Below are 18234 nucleotides of genomic sequence, written 5' to 3'. Positions count from 1 at the left end.
CACGGGTGCCAGAGGCGGCACTCAGAGCCCTTTCTGTGGGCACCCGGGCCATCGCCCCAGCACACCAGACAGGACTCAGGACTGCTTCTTGCAGTCTCAAGCAACTTAAAAGATGCTGCTTTCAGTCCTATATTAAAGCGATACTTACTTCGCTACTTGGGACTGTAGGAAGAGGGAGAAGGAGTAGACAGGGCCAAATTATCTTTGGAGGACCTTCAGCTGGCCCTACAATTCCTACAATTCTGTGTACAGAGGGACACTGGAAAGAAGCTTAAATGATGCACATTTTCCATCTTGTCCTCAGGAGGCCAATATGATCAAAAGTTGTTGAACAGGGAGCAATAAGTTACTGCTTTCATTTTTGGATGGCACCTCACCATAAATAAGGGGGGGTTTGGGTTGCAGTTTGGGCACTCGGACACTAAAAGGTTCGCCATCACTGCCCTAGAATGCTACTGCCCAAACCTCTTATATTATATTCAACTAATGCTCATGTGGGCTGCAAAAAATGCTCAGCTTTTTAGGTGTGGTGAGTCACCCTGCATCATCTATAGAAGGCTATGGGCCTGTGAGCTAGTTGCATTTGGTGTGGTTAGCTTACAGCCTTTGCACTTGGTCATGTGCATGAGGCTTAGGACAATAATTTTTTTAATGGAACTTTCCCACTTCATTCAAGATTCTTCTTACATACAGTACATATAGTAAAAACTAATAATAAGTGACACACTGACCGTGCAGTACAATTTTATTTTGTGGTGGTGGATTACCATATTCCACTGTTAATATAATTTCCATGCAGACTGTTTTTTACATGTTTTACTTTTTATAATAGGTACAAATCAAGTATAGAATAAGGATGAATAATTTTGTACAGATATGCAGCCAACATTGTTCCTTTATAATTTAGTGAAATGCAGTTATTTTGATACAATATGAAAGCAATTGAATATAACTGTATATAGTGCGCTACTGTATAGTGGGTAAACACTAGACTTAAAGGGGTTGTCTACTTTCAGCAAATTATTGTTATGGTATGTGTAAGAGAAATCTATATATTTTCCCAATATACTTTTTTGTATCAATTCCTCACGGTTTTTATACATCTCTGATTGGTGTCACTCTATAGAAAGCTTCTATATTTACTTTCAGTGGAAATCTGTCTGTGGTCATGTGATGTCCCACAGGTGGTAGTATCACAGAGAGTAATCAGAGCCGCGTAATACTAATGGCTAGTGTACCTGAATGTCTATCACATGATCATGGACAGATTTCTATCCAATGGATGCAACCCTAGAAGTTTTCTATAGAAAGGCAGCAAGCAGAGATCTAGAAAACCATGAGGAATTTAAACGAAAAATATATTGGGAAATTGTATAACTTTTCCTTACACAAATCAATTATTTGCTTTAAGGTATTACAGGGAAGGCTCCCGTGTCTCCACAAGAACAGTAAGTTCGGAATAAAGCTACCAAACCTGAAGCAGCCAGAGACCTGCAGTTGATATTGTTCTTAATACAGCAAAACAGAGCAGATTTTTATAGTACACTCTACTCTGCTGTTTGTAGGTTTGGGAGGAAGAATTGGGGGGGGGGGGGTATATATCTATGTATTATTGGGGAGGTTGTGTATATATCTATGTATTATTGGGGGGGTGTATATATCTATGTATTATTGGAGGGGTGTATATATCTATGTATTATTGGGGGGGTATATATATTTGTATTATTGGGGGGGTATATATATTTGTATTATTGGGGGTATGTGTATATATTTATGTATTATTGGGGGTATGTGTATATATTTATGTATTATTGGGGGTGGCTGTGTATATATCTATGTATTGCTGGGGGTGGCAGTGTATATATCAGTGTAATATTTGAGGGGCTGTGTATATATATGTATGTATTCTTGGGGGTGGCTGTTTATATATTTATGTATTATTGTATTATTGGGCAGCTGACTATATATCTATGTATAACTAGGAGTGGTTATGTATAAATATGTGTATTATTGGGGACAAGCTTTGTATATATCTATGCATTATTGGGGGGGGCTGTTTTTATATCTATGTATTATGGGGGGGTTGTGTATATATATATATATATATCTATGTATTATTGGGGGGCTGTGTATATAGCTATGCGTTATTGGGGGGCAGTGTATAAAGCTATGTATTTCAGGGGTGGCTGTACATATATCTATGTATTATTGGAGGGGAGGATGTACATCTATGCATTATAGGGGTTGTATATATTACTAGCAACATTTACTTTACTAAATTATGGGGAAGACCCCCATCAGTTTGCTGCCATGGGTCCCCATTAATCCAGCCCTTGGGCTTGGCAAAGAGAAACTGCTAATTGTTATGTATGTGGTAAAGGCTCACATGACACCATGTGCCTCTTAAATGTAAGCAAAATAAGCAGCTGCCAAGACAGCAAAAATGGCTGCTAATTTCAGAATGAATTTCATTGGAGACTTGCTTTCATTCATCTCCTGAGTGCAAATGCGGGTCTTAGTTGGTTTAATTATGCGTTCTCTTTGAGTTAGTATGGCATTCCTAGCTTCTAGCCAATTCCCAGGCCCTGTCAGGCGATACTGGTACGGTGTGCAGGGACCAAAAAATATCTCTGAAGCGAGTTTAGGGTCTGTGATCCAAAACCGTAGTAGGCTGGGCTTGGCACCAAACTGGGAAGCAATTTCATCCATGTATTCCATAAAATCTACTTGTATTGTATGTCTTGGGCTTTCAACATACCTTGAAGAAAGAGAGAATCATGTTTATTAGGTGGTCACTCATAACTGTGTAACGGGTGCGCCAGGTTAATATAAAATTGTATTTTATAAGTGGATGCATGTAGACAACGCTTTTCGACACTGAACTAGTGTCATCAGAGGGTCAAAGCTGAAGGACAATAAAAATAATATCAAAATACAATATATTACCAATTCAAAAATTGAAATAATGGGGAACAATGAATTAAAAGAAATGTAAAAAATCATATGGTAAGGGTAGGATGAACAGATGTTGACAGGAGAAAGTGAAACAAGAAGAGGAAGCATCATAAAACAGCAGCTTGTTAATACCATAAGATATAAGTAGATTGGCCAAGACGTATGGCAAAATGAAAAGAGGATAGCAAAACAGTATATTAAAGAGAACCCTTCAGGCAAAATAACCCCCTAATCTAAATATATTTTCATAAACTGCCATTAGAGAGCATTGCCTCTATTCCTTCATTGTCCCTCTACATGCCTGTAAACCTAAGCAATGAGGTCCTATAGCTGTATGCAAATGACCTGTGAAATGTCCAAGGAGTCATTATCATATTCAAGCTGTCCACTCTATTCATGAGTGGGAGGCACAGCCACACCCCCAGTGCATGACTGACAGCCTGTATAACGGTATGAGGCTGTATAATGATGTGCTTCCTGGTGCTGGCGCCGCCTGCAGCCTGTGTGTGTGTATAGGAGAGATACAACAGCTCCAGGCAGCCATGTTATAGCAGAACATGTCAGGTACTTGTGTTATCTTTACTATACATTACACACAGACACGAGCAGGGGGAGGAGAGGGGAGGGGTAACAGGGGTGACATCACTGTCTCTGGCCATGTGACCAGCCTCATTTACATAATAAAGAAAAGATGATTTTACAATTATTAATGTATGAAATGAAATCCTTGTGAGCTGCTCCAACAGGTAGAGGTGACAGGACAAGTGACACAGACCTGAAAACAGCCACACACACATGAAAGTGGAGCTGAAACAAGCGTCAGACAGCTTGTAGATGTGATTGAATGAAAGGGAAATGTGTGGGGTGCGCTTGGTCACTGAGAGGATAGACAGATGTGGGCAGGAAATAGTGAAACAAGAAGAGGAAGCATTATAAAACAGCGGTTGGTTATTACCATAGGATATACCTTATATACTCGAGTATAAGCCTAGTTTTTCAGCACAAAAAAATGTGCTGAAAACCCAAACTCGGCTTATACTCGAGTAAAAAATATATAGGTTTTACCAGGTTTTTGTGGTAAAATTAGGGGCCTCGGCTTATACTTGGGTCGGCTTATACTCGAGTATATACGGTAAGTAGAATTGGCCAAGATGGATGGATGGTACGGCTGCTATTATTAATTGAAAGTATTAGATTAAATGCTGGAGAAATAAAGAGTATGTATATTAGGAAATGTTTTGAGAAGTATAGGTGTGAGTAATCGTTGTCAATTTCCTAAAAGGTTGATAAACCTGTGGGGTGACTAGCAGAACAATGTTAGTGGCCCTTGGAAGCAAAAAATGGCAAGTACTGTATATACTTGAGTATAAGCCGACCGGATATAAGCAAAGGCTCCTACTTTTACCACAAAAAACTGGGAAAACCTATTCACTCGAGTATAAGCCTAGGGTGGGAAATGCATTGGTCACAGCCTCTCCCCAGTGAAAAGCTATACAGCCCCTTGCCCCCCAATACACAGACAGCCAGTCAGCATACCCCCAGTACACAACCAGCCCCAACATGCCCCCAGTATACAGGCAGCCCCAGTTTGCCCCCCGTATACAGCCAGCCCCAGTTTGCTCCTGGTACACAGCCTGCCCCAGTTTGCCCCCAGTAAACGGCCTAAGTTTTCCCCCAGTATACAGCATATACATATACAGTATACAGTATGGCCATTAATAAGAGGATTCAGTAGATTTCACTATGTAGATTAATGATTCTTCTTTTTATGAGTTAGATTTTATATTTGTAAGGAGATGGGTAACCAATGACTGTTTATACAGTATTTTGTTGACTAAATAATTTATCAATATACAATAATTATAATAAAAACAATAGTGAAGAATAAAAACTGTAATTTCACAAAAAAGGGGGTTGCTGGAAACAGGTATTTTATACTAAAGGTAAATGGTCAAAAGGATACTTCTGTAATGTCATTCAGTCCATTTGGTGTTTATATATCCAAAAAGATTCCCGCTGTCTGAGTCTCTGAAAGCTGTTGGGAGTAGATGCAGAAATTTGTTTGATTGGTGTAATGGAGATCTTGCTAAAGTCCTTTTTGTAATAGTTGCATGCATCAAAACACTTTGCTTGGCATGAAGCAGTAAAACCAATTCTCACACAACATTGGCGACCCCTATCTCAAAGATTTACTTCCGGATCAACCAAAGAGCCGCATGCCTTAGAAATATTTTAGCATGGCTAAAAGAAAAGAAACACACTAAGAAGAACTCCACAGCATTTCTCTCTCAAAACTCCGGTTCCTACAGGTGTGGCCTACCAAAATGCCTCTGTTACAGTAACATTTCGTAAAAAAAAATATTTGAATCCGGAGTAACACATAAACTTTTTTAGATAAAAGTGTTTTTGAGTTGTCATTTACCTTCTCCAATGCCCTTGTAAGCTGCAATATATTGAACGTACCACTCAAGAACTCCATATCCACATCAAAAACCACAGATCGTACGATACAAGAGGTTATGTAAAGCAAAGTGTTTTGCTGCATTTCCTGTTCCATCACAGAAAAGATGGAGACAGAGGGTAATCTTTTTGGGTTACATAAACTTTCCACTCTTACACCAAATGGTTTGAATGACATGATAGAAGAATCATTTTTACCCTTTACCTATTTAGTTAAATTACTGTTTTTATTCTTCACTTTTGTTTTTGCTATTATAATTATTGTATATTACTATAATTACTAAATTACTTGCAACTTTTTGGTTCCAAGGGCCACTAATATTGTTCTGCTAGCCGCCCCACAGGTTTATCATCCCTTGAGGAAATTTATAACGATTACTCACACCTAGATTCCTTAAAACATTTATTAATATTCATACTTTTAATTCCTCCAGCATTTAATGTTATACTTTCAGTTACAAGTAGCATTCTTAGCATTCATACTTTTAATTTTTACCATACATTTTTGCTATCCACTTTTCATTTTACCACATCTTGGCCAATTCTATTTATATCCTATGGTAATAACTAGCTGCTGTTTTACAATGCTTCCTCTTCTTGTTTCACTATTTCCTGCCCACATCTGTTTATCCTCTCAGTGAACAAGCGCAACCCACACATTTCCCTTTCATTCAATCACATCTACAAGCTGTCTGTTGCTTGTTTCAGCTCCACTTTCATTTGTGTGTGTGTGGCTGTTACTAAAACCCTTGTACTTCTGTAAATATTGTCTAACCCCTCTTTTCCTTCCAGCATTTCGCGCTTTATCTCACATAGAATCATTCTCTCCCACCACATCAGGTACAAACTACTGCTGGCATTGTGAGCTGCCATCCCTTTTTCCCACTATTTTCTGCTCCTGTCCTATTTTCTGCTCCTAATTATATCCACTTGATTACCGTATATACTCGAGTATAAGCTGAGACCCCTAATTTTACCACCAAAACCTGGGAAACTCGATTGACTTAAGTATAAGATGAGGGTGGGAAATGCATTGGTCACAGCCTCTCCAGTATATAGCCAGCCAGGCCCCTGTAGTATACGGCCAGCTATCCCCCAGTAGTATATAGCCAGCTATTCCCCAGTAGTATATAGCCAGCTATTCCCCAGTAGTATATAGCCAGCTATTCCCCAGTAGTATATAGCCAGCCAGCCCCCAGCAGTATATAGCCAGCAAGCCCCCAATAGTATATAGCCAGCCAGCCCCATTTATTATACAGCCAGCTAGCCCCATGTAGTATACAGCCAGGGTGAGGCATCATATTGTGCGCCAGCCGGCAGATCGCGTGGACGCACCTCTGCCGCCTAATACAGCAGGGAGAATAAAAAAGAGGAGCCGCACCAAGGATCGGGAGCCGCGCCAAGCAACGTTGAAGCAGAGGGTGAGTATCTAAGTTTGTTTTTTTATTGACTCATGTATAAGCCGAGGTGAGGTTTTTCAGCACATTTTTTGTGCTGAAAAACTCGGCTTATAAACAAGTATATACAAGCATATTTTATACTCCTAATATTTATTACTTTCTGTGACATTGTCACAGGAACGGGTGTTCCTGTGCCCCATTTCCCAGGTTGCAGGTGGTCGCGTGTGCCGCTGGAGCCCGGTCGCGGCTTCGGTCACCATCCTTCGCTCCAGCGGTGGTCCCCCTGCTACAGTTCGCACGTTCCCGCCTCGTGCGCCGGGTCTGTAAGATGTGAAGGGCCAGTGCCGCTTTCCAGTTGTTATTCCTGTACTTATAGTGATTTCCCATTGTGACCTTGATTCCTGTTCCTGACTTCGATTCGGTGCCATCTGTCCTGAGCTTCTGCCTTGTCCCCGACTATGATCCTATGCTGCCTGTCCTAACTTCTGCCTGACCATGACTCCATCTCTGTCTGCCAATTCTGTATCTCACCTTGGCCACAACCGCAAGCAAAATTGCGCCTATGGAACGACCTGGTAGTATCCCACTGCAGCAAGTCACACTTGTGAAAACCGGGTGCCACTTAGACTCAGGTGTCAGTTTACATCATTGCTTGCTGTGATTCAGTCCACTACCTCTGACCCCGACAGAAAGATCTGGCCATTGATCCGGCTAAGGTCACGCTACCTGAACTGGCTGATCTCACCACTATTGGTAGCCCAACAGTCCCAGCAGATTGCCGTGCTGGGCCAGCAACTTGGCCAGCTCACCACCAACTTAAAGAAATTGTCGGATACCCATCAGCTGTGGAACCTCTTGCTACTGCAGCTATACTGTCTTCTGCTGAACCCAGACTGCAACTATCCATGCCCTCCAAGTATGACAGAGATGCCAATTTATGCAGGGGATTCATATCCCAGTGCTCATTGCACATTGAATTAATGCCTTGGTAGTTTGCCCCAGAACGGTCTAAGGTGGCTTTAATAATAAGTCTTCATTCTGGGAAAGCCCTGGCATGGGCCACCCCCCTCTGGGAAAGGAAAAATCCGGTCAAGGCTAACCTCCCTGCATTCCTCCATGAATTCCGGTCCATCTTCGAGATACTGGCCTGGTCGTCATCTGCTGAAACCGCCCTGCTGAACTTGCGCCAATGGGACTTGTCTGTTGGTGACTACGTGGATCAATTCCGCACTCTAGCTTCTGAGTTTTCTTGAAATGAAGCATCGCAGGTCGCCACCTGTCTGCACAAGACCTGCCATCTTCTTTGAGTGGCCTCAGCTCCTTGGCTACCCAGATTGACATCCAGTTCTCAGAGAATCTGGAAGAGCAGTGTCTTAAACAAGCACAGATCAGACCCTGTTGACTGCCCTGTTTGGCACCAGTTTTCCCAAGACCACACCAGCCGTCCTCCTTGTCTGCTCCAGAGGAGGCCCTGCAGGTGGATAAAGCTGGTCTGACTCCCCAAGAACACTCCAGACGACTAAAGGAGAATTTGTGGCTCTATTGTGCCAGCCCAGAGCACTTTATCTTGACTTGTCCTCTTCATCCACAGTGTCCGGGAAACGCACACACCTAGGGTTTCTGAGAAGAGTGTCTCTAAGTGAGAAAAAAAATTCTCCACGAGTGAATATCCCTGTTCTACTCTGCTTGGGGACAGGTAGCCAGTTTCAAGCTTCAGCCTCCCTGGATTCCAGTTCTGCAGGAAACTTTGTGGATGTTGCCTTGGTCTCTGAGCATCATCTTCCTATGTTCCGTCTTGAGAAGCCATTGGTCATCTCTTCAGTCAGTATCCTCTGTGATCCGGTCTGGTACCACACCAAGCGGTCTGCAAGTGGTCTATGTCTGCAAGTCGGGAGCGTTGCACAAGGAGAGACTGTCATTTTATATGCTACTTCGGTTTACATCTTCCGTTCTTCTGAGTCTTCCATGGTTGCAGTACCCGTGCAAAATCTTTTTGAAAAAGCAAGCGGAGACTCTTCCACCTCTTCCTTCCGTCCATCCTTCCGACTGCCCTGTAAACCTGTTGCCAGGCATGACTCTCCCACAGGGTCCCCCACAGTGCCTGAAACTGTAGCGATGTCAGCTCATGTGAAGGAAAATATGCAGAAGGGGTTCATACGCAAGTTCTCTACCCCTACTGGTGCTGGGATCTTAATGGTCAAAAAGGATGGTTCTCTCCTTCCATTGCGGCCTTAATAAGATTACGGTGAAGAACCCCTACCCACTACCACTGATCACGGAACTCTTCGACTGTCTACATGGAGCCAAGGTCTTGACCAAATTGGCATATAATCTCATCTGCATCCGTGAAGGCAATGAATTGAAGACCGCCTTGAATACTTGTGATGGGCACTTTGAGTATCTGGTCATGGCATTTGGACTTTGTAATGCACCTACCATATTTCAGGAGTTCGTCAATGACATTTTCAGAGACTTGCATTGTACCTTTGTCATGGTCTACCTGGACGATATCCTGGTGCTCTCTATGGACCTTGAGTCGTATCAGGCCCATGTATGACAAGTTCTCAGGTGCCTAAGGGCCAATCGCCTATATGCCAAGCTCGAGAAGTGCCAGTTCCACCAAAAGAGTCTTCCATTCCTTGGGTATATCAGCTCTGACAAGGGACTACAGATGGATCCCACAAAGTACTCTGCGGTACTTCAGTGGCGTCGCCCAGTAGGACTTTGTGCTATTCAGCGATTCCTGGGCTTCGCTAATTACTAACGGCAGTTAATACCGCATTTTCCCTCCCTCCTGTCTCCTGTTGTGGCGCTGACCAAAAAGAACGCCGATCCTAAACTCTGGCCTCCGGCGGCTAAAGTAGCTTTCTCTAAGCTGAAGTCTGCCTTTGCCTCTGCTTCCGTTCTCACTCAGCCTGATACAGGGAAACCGTTGATGTTAAAGGTTGACGACTCCTCGGTTGGTGCTGGAGCTGAGGTCCCAAAGGTCAAACTCTCACTTGCTTCTTCTCAAAAACCTTCTCAGCCGCATAGAAGAATTCTCAATAGGTGATTAGGAGCTCCTGGCCATAAAACTTGCACCTGTGTAGGCCTGACCATCACATGTTTATTGTGTGATTGGATTGTTAAGCATACTATTCTTTGAATGATTATTGTATGCATTTGCTTTGTGTTCTTTTGCTTGATTATTGGTTTGCTTCTTGTGTTGATTATCTGCCCTTCCTATTACAGGGATTCTTCACATTCAGCACATTCTCCAAAGTGACTGGAGGTGCAATGATTATGTCACCGTTTTTTTTTTCAAACTGAGTCTGGTTCTGGTGTTGTATTTGTGCAAAAGCCCAGTTGTAACGCATTGCTTAACCCCTTAATGACCGCCTTATCGGCTTTCTACGGCGGTCATTAAGGGTACTTCTTCTGATGCGACGCCTTTCTACGGCGGCACGTCAGAAGAAGATTTCGGGACACCGGGTCTCGCTGGTGCCGGTGTCAGGCTGTGATATCACAGCCCAGACCCGGCACTAACACCCGGGATCGGTCCCCCGTGGATTGGACCCCCCTGGTGTGCTTACCGGGGGATCCGATCCCTCCTGCCACTGCCCCGGGTCCCGACGAGTGACCCGAGGCTGTCGGCTCCTCTCTGTGCCGGGTTCTGCCTCCTGGCAGGACCCCGCTGTAAGTAACTGAGCATGCGCGGCATGCTCAGTTACTTACACTATACACTGCAATACAAGTGTATTGCAGTGTAAAGGCTTGAATAAGCGATCGGATGATCGCTTATTCAAGCCAAATAGTAGAAAATGTAAAAAAGTAAAAAAAAAATTAAATCTTTTTATAATATAATTAAATAAATAAATAAAATAAAAGTCCCATAATCTCCCCAGTAACACATAAAATGCAAATAAAGTAAATAAAACACAAAAACACGTACATATTTGATATCACCGCGTCCATATTAATCTGTACAATAAATCTAAATCAATATTGAACCCGCTCGGTGAACTACGTAAAAAAAAAACTCCAAAAACTTCCCATAATATACAATTTTTCATCAAACACCATCACAAAAAATGTTCTAAAAAGTGATCAAAAAAAGTTACGTTCCCTATTATGATACGACTGAAAAGAACAACTGTTTTCGCAAAAAATAAACCCTCAACCAGATCTGACAACAGAAAAATACAGAAGTTATGGCCCTGAAAATTGTCAATAGTAAAAACAATGCGGTTTTCTCCAATATTGGTTTTGCTCAGGAAAATTAAGCAAAAATAAGAAAAACTATATAAATGAGGTATCACCGCAATCGTAGTGAACCAGAGAATAAAGATAAAATATTATTTTTACATTACGGTGAGCGGGAGAAAAAAAATGCTAAGAATCCAAAATAAAAATTGATGATTTTGTTTGTGTCCCCCTTGAAATAGTTAATAAAATCTCAAGAATAAGCTTTAGACTCCCAAAATGAATTATCTATACATTGTATCTCATCCCATAAAAAATAAGCCCTCATATGTTCGCATTACCAAAAAAAATAAAAATTTATAGGTCGTACAATGTGACAATACAAATCTGCTGTGAATGGCGCCTCCATTCATTCTATACTCGGCCGTGTGCCCGTACAGCAGTCATCACCACATATGGGGTATCAGTACACTCGGGAGGAATTGGGCAACAAGCGTTGCAGTGCGTTTCATCATTTAATTTATTCTGAAAATGTCAGTTTTGGCCTAAATGAATGTATTTTCCCAAAAAAATCTATAGTTTCTAAATCGCAGGTCCATATTTTTTAACCCATGTGAAACACTTAAAGGGTTAATAGACTTAATAGAAGTTGTTTTACATATGTTGAGGGGTGAAGTTTCTATAGTGGGGTAATTTATGGGGTTTTACTATTATTTAGGCCTCTCAAAGTCACTTGAAAGCTGAGTTGTCCCTCAAAATGTGAGTTTTAGGCGAAGTTCTGCGCCTCATAACATCCTAGAAAAATGACCGGAAGCATAAAATATCATCCCAACATAAATCAGATATTCTGTAAATGTTAATTATCAAACTTTTTGGGTAGTTTTACATGTTGTCTGGAAACCAGAACATTTCAAACTTGGAAAATGAAGAATTTTTACAAACTTTTGCCAAATTTTCACTTTTTTTTCAGAACGAAACGCAAAACTTATCACTTAAATTTTATAACTAACATGAAGTACAATGTGTCACGAGAAAACATTCTCAAAATCACCCAGATATGTTAAAGCGTTCCAAAGTTATAACCAATTATCGTGAGACAGGGCAGATTTGAAAAATCGAGTCTGGTCATTGAGCTGAAAACTAGTGTCGGTGATAAGGGGTTAAGTACTGTCCTCGTTACCAGAATTGTATTTATGTACTGGAGCTAGTTCTGGTGTGGTATGCATTTTGATTCCAGGACTACAATGCATACTGGGCTTGGTTCTGCTGTTGTGTCAAAATACAATCAGTGTAGATACAGCTTACCTTGATCCTGGCCAACTGGAAAACTAAGCCGGGTTAAGTGGTAATAACTAAAAATGTAATTGATTCAACAACCTAGCAAAAGTTATTTAAACTTCACTTTATTGAATTGCTTAAAAGCATGATGGCGCCATATGTCTGTCTGATGCGTTTTGAGCTAAAAGCATTAGTATAACTACATGACATCTGATTTGGAGACAAACCCCTGAGGAACCTTTGTTTGGAGTCTACAAAAAGATGGCAACAATAAAACAAATAAGATTGTCTTTATATTAACTTTTCTTCACTAGAATTGTAAAAATATACAAAAAAACTATGTAAATGAGGTATCACCTAATCATAGGAATTTATAATTTAAAGATAATATATTATTTTTATGGTACAGTAAGCAGACAAAAAAAATGAAATAAATACAAAACCATACTTAAAGGGGTATTCCGGGAATATGAATGTCTGACACAAAAACCCATGATGATAAAAATAAATGAGTACAATAATACTCAATGTCATTAGTCACAAAACAGAGCTTAAATAGTTTGATTTTATGATTTACAAAATTTATGGCCTCTCTAAAGTAGGTGGAGTTATCACTAAGATGGCTGACACTGGAAACTACAAGTTCCATGATCCTTTAGTTCTCAGTAACTCCTCCTCTCTCTTATGCTCTGCTCCCAGTGATGATGTAACAGGTTTTCTTGCTCTGTTACCATAGTAATGATGTGTAACTGCCATCACCACAACACTGGCCATACTGGGTGCACTGCAACCAACTGACTACAGCCAAACATAGTGGTGATCACATGACCTGCCCAGGCAGCTGCAGGCCATGTGATGTGAACATGTGACCAGCAGCCATCTTCTGTTCTGCGACGGACCGCGCGGAGGAAATTAACGGACTGATTAAAGGGCCAGTAGCATTTTATTTCTTCATTACAGTCTATGTCACCAGCATTTTCTGCTAAGGGGAGCAAAATTTTAAATAACAACTAATTACACATCAGCTTATATCTTGAGTACCCATTTGCATATGAATTATGCTTATTCCTGGAATACCCCTTTAATGATTTTCTTTTCCTCCATAAATTTAAAAGTTAATAAAATCTTATCTATAAACTGAGACCCACTAAAATGAATTATTTGTAAAGTGCATCTCATCTTGCAGAGAATAAGCCCTCATATGACCAAATTGCCAAAAAAGTATAAAGATTGTAGAGCCTCCAAAAAATGACGATGCAAATCTGCTCTGAATGGCACTCCTGAATTTGTAAATTTTTTCAAAAATACATTCATTTAGCCAAAAAATGAAAATTTCAAAATTGCACCCTTTTGTGTTTTAACCCCTGTAAAACAATCAAAGGGTTACCAACAAATTTGTTTCACATACATTTTCTACGTAACAAATTGCACTTCATAGTGATGGTATAAACGCAGTGAAAAAACGTTATATTTTGATAGATCGGGCATTTTCAGACATTTTCAGTATGGCAGTATATGGGGATTTTCCTCTCCATTCATTACAATGTGCTGATAGCACATTGTAATGAAGAGGTTAAAACGAGACAGCCTCGGGTCTTCGGAAGACCCGAGGCTGTCATGGCAACAGATCACCGCTTCCCGATGACGTCACGGGGAGCATTGATCTGCGGCAAGATGGAGGCGCCTATGCACCACCATCTTTTTGAAGCCGCCGGCAGCAGTGCCCATGGTGATGGGAGGGAAAACACCCATGATCAGCCTGCGAGCCCTCTCCATGCACCGGGACCCGACGCGTCAGTAAGGGGTTAAGTTCTAACCCTCATAGTAACCTACGAAGATGAGAGGACACATAAAAACAATGTCACCATAAAGCAGTCATTTGGTAAATGTTAGTTATCAAGTCATTTTGGTGATACCATGTTGAACAGACAAAGAGAATATTTGTATTTCTTGCATATAGTCTTCTGTTAATCATGATATCTCAGGGAGAACAGAGCAGTGTTTTATAGCTCCAGAAGATTGTAAAAGGTGTACATTTTCAGTAGAGAAGTTTAAGTTTGATTAAAAAATAATAAATAGATGTACTGATCACTAGAATGTAGGTATAATATTCCTTGCACCACATTTGTCTAATATTTTGGACAGTTTTTGCAGAATACACCACATTCCAAATTGTTATGGAAATGTGATATTTATCTTTGATTTTCCTAAATGGTTATCACAATCAATATAATAAAAGTCATCACCTGTTAGAGTATAAATCGAATTTCATTGAACAAACTTCGCAAAGATAACTGTATATTTCAAAATATTTTATAGGTTGTAAAGAACTAAAAATGGTCATTTGTTGAATTTGCAGCATTATTGTTAGAGAGCAATTGCTAAAATGCCATTACAAACCAGCAAACAGATATTTGAAGCTGCTGTTGCCTCTGGAGTCCTCAAGGTGTAGGATCCTTCAAAGACTTGCCGTGGTGCATAAACCTACTATTCGGCCAAAGCAGCTCACAAGCAGAAATGGTTGCAGTTGGCCCAAACATACATGAAGACTTATTTTCAAATGGTCTTGTTTACTGATGAGTGTCGTGCAACCCTGGATGGTCCAGATGGATGGAGTAGTGGATGGTTGGTGGATGGCAGCCATGACCAGAGCTGTGACGTCAGCAAGGAGGTGGTTGAGTCATGTTTTGGGCCAGAATCATAGGGAGAGAGCTAATAGGGCCCTTTAGGGTTCCTGAAGTCTTGAAAATGACCTAAGCAAATTGTATAGAGTTTTTGTCTGACCACTTTCTTCCATGGTACAAAAAGAAAAAAACGTGCCTTTCATCTTCTTGCATGACAATGCACCATTTCATGCTTCAAAGAATACCTTTGTGTTATTGGCTTCTATGGGCATAAGATGAGAGAATCTCATGATGTGGCCACCATCTTGTCCTGACCTCAACTCTATAGAGAGCCTTTGGAGTATCATAAAGCAAAAGATCTATGAGGGCAGGAGGCAGTTCACATCAAAACAGCAGCTCTGGGAGGCTATCCTGACATCATGCAAAGACATTCAAGCAGAAACTATCCAAAAACTCATAAGTTCAATGGATGGAAGAACTGTCAAGGTGATATCAAAGAAAGGTTCCTATGTTAACATGTAACTTGGCCTGTTAGGATATTTTGGATTCAAATGGCTTCTGATTTAAGTGAATATGGCCTCCTAATGTGGCAAATTCAACAAATGGGCATTCTTATTTTGTTACAACCTATAAAATGTTTTGAAATTCTGCTGTACATAATAATTTGGAATTGTGCATTTTGATTTTTTTTTAATTTTGAAGAATATACTGTAATTATTGGAGTGTTTGTTCAATCCCATTCGATTTATACTCCAATGGGCGATGACTTTTGCATCAACCATATAGGAAAATCAGAGATAAATATTATTTACATAATAAGTTGGAAAGTTGTGTATAAGGTTTGGACTAGCCTAGTTGCGATATTGTACACAACAAAATGAACCACAATTTTGATGCATCTTTCCAGTGTGACTATACTTTTAAAAATAGTAATTACTCTTAATAATGTTGTTTTCTCGAGCCACAAGAGCACCCAACCAGAAGAGGGGATCTGCCCCCATGAATAGAAAACCAGGGACAGAAAACAGCTAGCTTCCTACAGCCTCAGTGGTTTACAGAGACTTTAAAAATTGTTTATACATGCAAGTTTATTTTTTCTTTTCCTTTTTTTCAAATTAATTTTATTATTTCTTAACGAAGGACAACATGACAAGTATTCCAGTGTTATACTGTGACATATCAAAGCATATAACATGTCTTTTGGTTCTTGGGTCCTCTCGTAATTGGCTTGTTTTTTCCTCTGATATATATTATAACATGTCTTTTTCCCATGTGTAGCTTGTATTATACTTCACATTCAAGGTATTTGTATCGTTGGTAGGAATAACATATGAAACAATTGATCTAACCTTTAAGGGCCTTAATTAGGTCCTAAACAACATTTTGGAGGGGGTGGATGGGTGGGGGGTAGAGGCGTGCTGTGATTTCTGATACCATTGGCGACATTCAGTACAGATTCTCAGGCTATGTACTGAAATGTTTGCTTCCTGTCCAGAGGTTCCACTTGACATGAAATTTATTAAAGGTTGAGTTTTGATGTGCTAAGATTATTTCGTAGGCGCAGGTTATGTTCATTTGGTTGATAATTTTGTTGATGTGGGGAGATTCAGTCTTCTTCCAGTGTCTTGAAATTACTAATTTTGTAGACATCAGGAGGTGTATTATGACTGTCTTCTGCTCTTTTGGGACGTCTTCTAGGTTTATCAGTAGAAGGGCTTCTTCTGGGTTTAGTGCAAAGTCTTTTTTGTTATTTCTTTTATTATTGTAGCTGTTACTTTCCATAGGGGAAGAATTTTGGGACAATTCCATAGGATGTGTAATAAGTAGAGATGAGCGAACATACTCGTCCGAGCTTGATGCTCGTTCGAGCATTAGCGTACTCGAAACTGCTCGTTGCTCGGACGAATACTTCGCCCGCTCGAGAAAATGGCAGCTCCCGCCGTTTTGCTTTTTGGCGGCCAGAAACAGAGCCAATCACAAGCCAGGAGACTCTGCACTCCACCCAGCATGACGTGGTACCCTTACACGGCGATAGCAGTGGTTGGCTGGCCAGATCAGGTGACCCTGGGATAGACTAGCCGCTGCCCGCGCTGCTCGGATCATTCTGTGTCTGGATGCCGCTAGGGAGAGAGCTGCTGCTGGTCAGGGAAAGCGTTAGGGTGTTCTATTAGAATAGTGTTAGGCAGGAGTGATTCAACAAGAAACCAACAGCCCTTCTTAGGGCTACAATAACGTTATACTTTTTTTTTTTTTGTTTGCTTGTGGCTGGGCTTGCTGGCACTAGTAGTGCAGCTAGTACCATATTGTGAGGAATTTGCAGGGGGACTTGCTACCGTTGTGTTTAGCTCTTAGTGACACACATATCCACCTCAAACACCAAAGTGGGAAAATTTATTAGGGGTTTGATTTCAATTAGGCACAGTCTGCCAATTTCTTTTTATTTTACGTTTATTTTTTCATAACTCAGCGTCATCTCATCAGTGTGCTTTCATACTTGGCTAGAAAATAGCCAAAGGAGAATCCAAACGGCTTACTTACGCCTACAATAGCGTTATATATATTTTATTTCTGGTTGATCTGCTGGTGGCTGTCCTTGCTGCAGTGCATATACTAGCCAATTGTGAGGAATTTGGAGTGAGACTTGCGACCGCTGTGTTTAGCGCTTAGTGACGCACATATCCATCGCAAAGACCGAAGTGGGATAATTTATTAGGGGTTGGATTTCAATTAGGCACAGTCTGGCAGTTTCTTTTTAATTTACGTTTATTTTTTCATAACTCAGCGTCATCTCATCAGTGTGCTTTCATACTTGGCTAGAAAATAGCCAAAGGAGAATCCAAACGGCTTACTTACGCCTACAATAGCGTTATATATATTTTATTTCTGGTTGATCTGCTGGTGGCTGTCCTTGCTGCAGTGCATATACTAGCCAATTGTGAGGAATTTGGAGTGAGACTTGCGACCGCTGTGTTTAGCGCTTAGTGACGCACATATCCATCGCAAAGACCGAAGTGGGAAAATTTATTAGGGGTTGGATTTCAATTAGGCACAGTCTGGCAGTTTCTTTTTATTTTACGTTTATTTTTTCATAACTCAGCTTCATCTCATCAGTGTGCTTTCATACTTGGTTAGAAAATAGCCAAAGGAGAATCCAAACGGCTTACTTACGCCTACAATAGCGTTATATATATTTTATTTCTGGTTGATCTGCTGGTGGCTGTCCTTGCTGCAGTGCATATACTAGCCAATTGTGAGGAATTTGGAGTGAGACTTGCGACCGCTGTGTTTAGCGCTTAGTGACGCACATATCCATCGCAAAGACCAGAGAGGGATAA

At 40.8% G+C, this 18234-nt stretch overlaps 1 protein-coding gene across 1 annotated transcript in view; it reads right to left on the bottom strand.

Annotated features, from left to right (window-relative positions):
• Positions 1-727: 727 nt before the first annotated feature.
• The window catches only part of LOC140105178 (flavin-containing monooxygenase 5-like), a 98851-nt gene continuing 81344 nt past the window's right edge, over positions 728-18234 (bottom strand). Inside the window, exon 9 of the mRNA XM_072129124.1 lies at positions 728-2758. Coding sequence (XP_071985225.1) covers positions 2404-2758 — 355 coding nt within the window. The 3' untranslated portion in view covers positions 728-2403. The remainder of the gene's footprint in view (positions 2759-18234) is intronic.

The sequence above is a fragment of the Engystomops pustulosus genome, chromosome 10 (genome assembly GCF_040894005.1).
Source record: "Engystomops pustulosus chromosome 10, aEngPut4.maternal, whole genome shotgun sequence".
In the NCBI taxonomy this organism is placed as follows: Eukaryota; Metazoa; Chordata; class Amphibia; order Anura; family Leptodactylidae; genus Engystomops; species Engystomops pustulosus.
This window is presented reverse-complemented; position numbering and strand designations above follow the sequence as displayed.